Consider the following 7,705-nt stretch of genomic DNA (forward strand, 5'->3'; position numbering starts at 1 on the left):
GCAGCCCCCACGTTTCGCTGCTGCCTTTTTAAAAGGCTGACGAAACATCCCTTAGTCCTTATCCCAGGTGCATATCCCGGCGACAGTAGGCCTAGCTATCCAGTACTATTCAATTCTAAATCCGTCCCTCATTAGAAGGAAACAGTGGCAATTTTAGCATGTAAATATTGGGGCAAACTAAAAATATATATTTTTTAGATGCATGCCAGCAAAGCCACAACACAACACTTAACAATACATTAATTGCATTATAACAGTGACAAAGGTTGCCCACAAACTGTTAGGGCCTACATAAAGCTGTCCCAACAGCAGAATCCCAACAGCAGAGTCCCAACACCCTACCACTGCTACACCTGGTTATTATCCGAGCCTTGTCTGGCAGCGAAACAGTTCATTCAGCTTCATTACTGCCGTAAAAAAAACATAGCTGTTCTGCTGACTTCTACTGACAATTGAGATGTACAAACTATGGCATAAGGGGACGACGAGCAGATAATTTAGATTAAGACGTTAATGAGCGAGCTAGGACAGACGTAGTCAATATAACTATTTGTTCAGCACTTTTGAAATGTACAGCGACAGAATTCAGAACATAGGCCGTTCTTACAGTATTCTCCCTGTACACCAAGTCAGAACCATAGGATAAATAAAAGGGGCATATAAGCAGACAATGAAAGCTCTTAAAATATTTGATGATTACATTTTTCTAAAACAGGCTAAAGGCTACATGTGCACCACCAAATCAGAACAGTAGGCTAAGTTATGAGGAGGAAAGGGACCAAATTATTAGGGTGATGCACATGGGATACTAACAGCTTGCTACACAACATACACTTAGTATTACTTTGCTTGAATTTTCGAGCGCTACCCTTAGATTTGGCGGTGATGTAGTGTCCCCATTAGTGACAGAAGACTTAGTCAATCACGGCGTAACTAGGGAACATTAAGGGGAAGTTGTTCTTCAGGAGAGAGGAGCGCAGCTCTCATTCCTCAAACTCTCTTTGAAGCTCGGCGCGCACACCTCCTTTTGCACACGCTCCACACAACTTGCAGCATTTCAAACATCCCGAACGCAAGCATTCTGAAAATTCCATGCGAAAAGCCCTGTTCAAACATCCTACATCCTGATGTAACGCATGGTTAGGAGCAGTGGTGTAAAGTACTTCAGTAAAAATATGTATAGCTGGTACTGACATGCGTCCTTTGTCCTGATCTTGATGCCCACATTTTTAGACAGGTGTCGACAGTTAAAAGATGCATGATCCACTTGACCACCTCCGGAGGTAGTTAGGGACCCATTAATATATGGATATCAATCATATGTAAACAGATCTGGTTGGTCAAACCATTTAAAAAAATGTATAATGCAGGCCTAAATAATCACTGACAGGTAGTAGCATTGACTTATGGCATCAGTAATTGTCTTAAAATAAATGAATTCATATCATTGTTTTATAATATCAGTCAAACATATTGCAATGTGGAGGCGGTGTGCAGGTAATATACACATTTTAATAGAATGTGTAGATGTTACAAACCTTGATCAGATAGTGATTGGACCACATTGATCAGATCACAAAACCCACAAGGTGTATAACCGTGGCTAGATGGAAAGAGAGAGAGAGAGAGAGAGAGCGAGAGCGAGAGAGAGAAGCACCAGACCAGCCCCTCCAAAATGTGCGTCAGTGAAAGTGTTGAGTCCTGGTGCTCCATCCCGCTCCATACTTTCCAGTTAGGCTCCATGAGCACGAACAACTCTCCAACCGCAGACGTCGATAACACAGCCGTATTTCACCTGGGAATTGGAAGACCATACCAAACAATCATGTTGGAGAACGAGGCTTTTTCCTGTTTTGTTTTCTATAGTGTTCTCCTGGTCATCAAGATGTACATCATAGCAATCATCACTGGACAAGTCAGGCTTCGTAAAAAGGTAAGATACTTCGCAGTTAACAGTTTATTAGGCTAGTTCGGTATTTGATCTATGGTTTGAATACATCTTAGTTACAAAAGTAAAGTACGGCGCTGTATAAACTTTGGTCAGGGTATTTGTGAATTATCTCTCTCTCCTGTGAAGGCTTTCGCTAACCCAGAGGATGCGCAGAGACACGGCGGCGTCCAGTACTACAGAGAGGATCCGGACGTAGAACGGTGCCGAAGGTGAGAAGAGCGATTGCTGTTCTCAGATTGTATTGTAGCCTAGCCCTAGCCTATTGACATTGGTGGTAGCAATATAATGTTCAACAGTAGTGGAGACCGGGTTGGTTGTCACACTTTTTTGGTGTATTTCTCAGCACCAGTAACTTTCAATACTTGTGGGGACTCTTTATCCTCATGTCTTGTTCCAACATGGAGTTATAAGCCATCAAACACTCTGGGTTGTATGTCACACAGAGTATGGGGTTGGTTGTTACAATGTTTGCAAGGTATTCCTGTTGTAACAGGAAATTAAGCAATATAGAAAACAGTCTTAGCAATAGCTTTTCTTTAATCAAACTATATTCCTAACAAAATTCGGCATTTTAATGCCTTGAGAATAACATGACATTTTGAGTAAATGTGTGTGTGTGTGCTGTTTGTGTGTGAGAGAGAGGCAATGAAGGGAGCTCTTTATAGCACCATCACAAAGAGCGTGGGATTTATTGTATATGTTGATAGTGACAACCAAACATGTTAATGGAGAATTTTACCTGGAGCTGGTTGAACTCTTTAGAGATCATTTGTGGCACTTTCATTTTTATTTCACAGACGTTTGTTATCCATCCTGGGGCCGGGGATACGGTTCAGTGTCTGTGTTGTTTTAACTAGACAGGAAATGATCCACGACAGCAGAAAAAAACGATTTTTCTAGTGAACACTGAAAACTTTCCCCTCTTTTCTCCCCTCACATGAGGCCCTTTCTGACTCGACTCATTGATGATGTAAAATGTGATGAGCTGAGCAGGCATTCATGCACTGATGCGCAATACAATGGAATGCTCTGTGACTGGTATCAATTAGGTCCAATTAAGATTCTCCACGAACAGCATTAAATCCCCCTGTCGATATCCATGCCCCCGCTGAAATTTAATTAGCATAATAAAAAAATCCCCATAACAATTAGTCAGTTTAAGCTAGAGATATAATTTCCACATCTGTGGTGAAAGGTGACAGAGGTAGAGCGCTGCTTGTCAGACCATGAGACATTCAGAAAATCGGTCTTCTCACAAAATCATCTGTAGTGTCCGAACGGTTTTGCTTACAAACTATTATGACCCCTCTATGGAAAGATGAGACTCTCAATGATGTTCTCCGTTGTGCTCTATGACCTCCACAAGTCTCAGGAGACTCGTCTGAAGTCGGTACAGCCCATCTGCCAACTTCTGTCGGTAGCGTCCCAACCGTTTGGGCTACACACACACTAATGTGACTCTGAGCAAAGGCGAGACTCTCACAAACATGTACACTGTACATGTTGGTTGTTTTGCGCTAGGACGTCCACAGTCCTCACAAGACTCGTCTGAAGGTCCCCCAAATTAATGGCATTATATATGGAGACTGTTTAATGGCAAGAATATGGAGTTATCTTTATTATATCTCTCAGATATAGGACAGACACTTCAGAACAAACTTCCTTTTGATATTTTTTGGGGAGTGTCTGTTGTTCCATGTAGTGAATCTGTTATTCAATGTGTTTGTATGGGCTAATAGCAGTAAGGCCCACTTTTTTCCCCATAAAATAATGTTTTAATATTTTTTTTTGATGGGGTCTTAAAATTCAAAATCAAATAGCTAAATGATCCTTGGTATGACCTTCTTAAAACAATTCCATATAGTTTAGTGTAAATATTGATCTGTTTAACGTGGACAGATTTTGGGCGGAGTAAACTCTCTTACATCTCCTTTTCCTCTCTGGTCTCAGTCTGTACTCCTATCAATCTTAAACTCCTAACAACTCTGCCAAAATAATCAAACATTCAAGGGTCTATTCTATTTAGATTACGCCATGGGAGTTTACCATGTCTTGATGTTGATTGGTTGGAGTGGTACTTGAATTCAACAAAGCAAGATGAAAAACATGCTGCACTTCTCAGAGATTACATACAGCCATCCTCTTCCTTTTTCTCAGCACATCTGATTTCATTGGAATGTCTAAATTGCTTCTAAAGAAAATTCATACTATTGAGTCACTACAACGGTTTTTAAGGATGATTGATAATCCATGGTTTGGGTTTTATGACTGACTCAGACAGCTGCTGGTAAAGGCCATGCATACATTGTGACGTTCTATAGGTCTATTTAGAGACAGAGACTGGAATCCATGAGAGGAATTTTCTCCTAAGTGATAGTCAGAAGAGAGGAAGTGATTCACTTAAAGAAAGAAACCTGAATAAACAAACCTGTGTGTTTGTACTCCCTTTGGTCATGGAGGCTTTTCCTTCTGTTACTCAGTAGGCTAAACTCCTCCCTTATGTTGGCTAATGGAGAAAGTTGCATGTGTGTGGAGTAATCACAGCGGAAGTGGGTTTTTGCACTGCTTGGGTCAGTGCCAGACGGCTGAGTCAGACGACCATACTGTAAGCTCCAGGAATGACCTTCTGATTCAAAACAGATGTGTGAGCGTGGGGAGCTGTTGTGTGTATTCAAGTTATTCTTGTCAACTTGTTGAGTCAGTGCGAACAGCTTAGTTATTCATGTAAAATCCATACATCCATGATAATAAATATGACTTTATCCAATCAATTAATGTAAAAAAATATATACCTCTAAAACATGAAATGTAATATTCTCTCTTGTGTGTTTCAGAGCTCACCGTAACGACATGGAGAATATCTTCCCTTTCCTGTTCCTGGGGGCTGTGTACTCCCTGATTGGCCCGTCGCTTGCCGTGGCCCGCGCTCACTTCCTGGTCTTCTTCCTGTTCCGCATGCTCCATACAGTGGCCTACCTGTGTGTCCTGCGGGCACCCACACGCTCCCTGGCCTATGTCGTCGCCCAAGTGCCCTGCGTCTCCATGGCCGTGCAGGTCCTCGCGGCGGTGGCCTCCTCGTGGTAGTTGTGGTGTTCTGGATCTATCTGTGACCGCTTCAATCTGAGACCTATCTCAGTCTGTGAGATCAGCGGTAGAGGATACTGCAAGAGATGCTTTTCATACAAGAGAAATCCTCAAGACTATATCGCTATCAATGCTACCATAGCAGTTTGTGTCTCTCGGCTGTAAGACAGTGTGTACTCTGAAAGTGTGTACTCTGAAAGTGTGTACTCTGAAATGAAGTCAGTGTTGTGCTCTAGCAAGCACATCCTCCTGCAGTACTGTATGTTTGCTATGCAATGTTGAAGTCAATTGCCTCCCTCTTGATAGTCCAGGGGACTCAACTCTCTGAAGATAAAGGTTTTAATTAGTTAACATTGAACCTTTTAACCAGTTCATTGTGTTGTCATGTTGTTTTTGTATACACAAGTTGTTGCTTGTTTCTGTCTTTTTTATTCTCTATTTCTTGTTATAAACTGGGTGGTTTGAGCTCTGAATACTGATTGGCTGACAGCTGTGTTATTTTTACTGCTCTAATTACGTTGGTAACCAGTTTCTAATAGAAATAAGGCACCTCAGGTGTTTATGGTATATTGCCAGTATATCACGGCTAAGGGCTGTATCCAGGCACTCCGCGTTGCGTTGTGCGTAAGAACAGCCCTTAGCCGTGGTATATTGGCCCAATACCACACCCCCTCGGGCCTTATTGCTTAATTATACTTAACCCTGATTGGCTCCAGGGGTGCTGTACTACAATGGCTGACCCTGTAAAACAATACATTTCACTGCACCTATTTTATTCCACTGAGAGCTATTTTAGTACAGTCTGGGATATAATGACCTTTTATCTGAAACCAGCTTGATCCAGTCTTAGAGGTTGAACTGAAGAGCAGGCATGTGCCCTTCTAAGGAACTTTTCCAGTGTGGTGGTTCACTGTGTTCGTTTATCTAGCATTGGCCACCATGGCATCACATGATGGGGGATGATGACACAGAGACATCATGTCTACCACACCTGTCGATGGGATACTGATGAGGCCAAGAGTTTTTCCTGATCACAGGATTTGACTACATCCCATAGTTTTTCCTGGTCTGGTCCTGGACCTAGATAGGTGCTATGACTGCTGAATTGTCCATAATCATAACATATATTTTATCCTCCACCTCTGTGTTTCTTTAGCCTGGTTCTAGATCAAAATTGGCAAGGCAGGATAGGGGTTTCTTCAGTATTGTCCATGTAGGGTAGCCTAGTGGTTAGAGCGTTGGACTAGTAACCGGAAGGTTACCGAGCTGACAAGGTACAAATCTGTCGTTCTGCCCCTGAACAGGCAGTTAACCCACTGTTCCTAGGCCGTCATTGAAAATAAGAATTTGTTCTTAACTGACTTGCCTAGTTAAATAAAGGTAAAATAAAATAAATAACCAATGGGTGGTTTGTTGATGAATGGTCCTCTACTGTGTTGTGTCTTCTACACTGCAGCCGCTTGAGGCTTGCTAGAGCAGAAGTTGGCATTGTGAAACCTATGTGTGTCAACTGGGCGTCATTACTGGACAGTTATTGCACATTTCCAAGTTACTGCAACACAATTCCAAGTTACTACAACACATTTCCAAGTTACTGCAACACAATTCCAAGTTACTACAACACATTTCCAAGTTACTGCAACACAATTCCAAGTTACTACAACACATTTCCAAGTTACTGCAACACAGTTCCAAAGTCTTTGTGTTTGACCTAATACAATGCTATTTCTCTGTAAATAAATTAACCACAGACTTTCAGCATGCTTCTAGAGAAGGTCGCTCAACATGTACTGCACTGACACAACTGACTGATGAGCTGTTCTTGTCTATTAATGTTCTGTATTATGTCATTCTGTATTATGTTTCATGTTTTGTGTGGACCCCAGGAAGAGTAGCTGCTGTTTTTGCAACAGCTAATGGGGATCCATAATAAAATACCAAATACCCACTGGGCACAGACGTCAATTCAATGTCTATTCCACATTGGTTCAATGTAATTTCATAAAAATAATATGGAAACAATGTTAATTCAAGCAGTGTATGCCTAATGGGACGCTACTGCCACACCTTTCCAAGTTACTGTTTCACTGTTCCAAGTTACTGTTTCACAGTTCCAAGTTACTGTTTCACAGTTCCAAGTTACTGTTTCACAGTTCCAAGTTACTGCTTCACAGTTCCAAGTTACTGTTTCACAGTTGCAAGTTACTGCTTCACAGTTCAAAGTTAATGCTTCACAGTTCCAAGTTACTGCATTTTTCCTAGTTACAGTTCCAAGTTACTGTATTACTTTATGTTTTACTCTGTTATTGAATGTGCATTGAAAAGAATGGGCATCTTGTAGAATGTACAAATGGATGTGTATGGAGTGCAATGAGAGAGTAAAGTGAGTCCTTTAATGAATTCACTTTGTCTTGCCTTGTTCTTTTATTGGGTGTTCAGTGGGGAAATTACATTCAATGTTTGTCTAAGGAATAATAGAGGTCTCGATTTTGATGCTTAGATATGAAGAGTTTAGTACCAAAACACTATATCCACAATTTTTTTACAATTGTGTTTTTTCATCAGAAATGATTGCTCACCGTTCTCAGATTTTTAATTCATAAATGTAAAATAAAAGCACATTTTATTTGTCACACGAATACAACAGGTGTAGTAGACCTTACAGTGAAA

At 41.2% G+C, this 7,705-nt stretch overlaps 1 protein-coding gene across 1 annotated transcript; it reads left to right on the forward strand.

Annotated features, from left to right (window-relative positions):
- Positions 1-1,639: 1,639 nt before the first annotated feature.
- Positions 1,640-7,431, forward strand: ptges (prostaglandin E synthase). The gene is made up of 3 exons (XM_021601910.2): positions 1,640-1,933; positions 2,078-2,160; positions 4,786-7,431. The coding sequence occupies exons 1-3, from the start codon at positions 1,676-1,678 to the stop codon at positions 5,033-5,035; spliced, it is 591 nt and encodes a 196-aa protein (XP_021457585.1). The 5' UTR covers positions 1,640-1,675; the 3' UTR covers positions 5,036-7,431.
- Positions 7,432-7,705: the final 274 nt, after the last annotated feature.

This window comes from Oncorhynchus mykiss, chromosome 5 (assembly GCF_013265735.2).
Source record: "Oncorhynchus mykiss isolate Arlee chromosome 5, USDA_OmykA_1.1, whole genome shotgun sequence".
Lineage (NCBI taxonomy): Eukaryota > Metazoa > Chordata > Actinopteri > Salmoniformes > Salmonidae > Oncorhynchus > Oncorhynchus mykiss.

Coding starts and splice junctions, on each gene's coding strand:
- ptges (XM_021601910.2), top strand. CDS start 1,676: ATGTGCGTCAGTGAAAGTGTTGAGTCCTGGTGCTCCATCCCGCTCCAT. Junction 1,934..2,077: donor AAGTCAGGCTTCGTAAAAAG/GTAAGATACTTC, acceptor TCTCCTGTGAAG/GCTTTCGCTAACCCAGAGGA. Junction 2,161..4,785: donor GACGTAGAACGGTGCCGAAG/GTGAGAAGAGCG, acceptor TGTGTGTTTCAG/AGCTCACCGTAACGACATGG.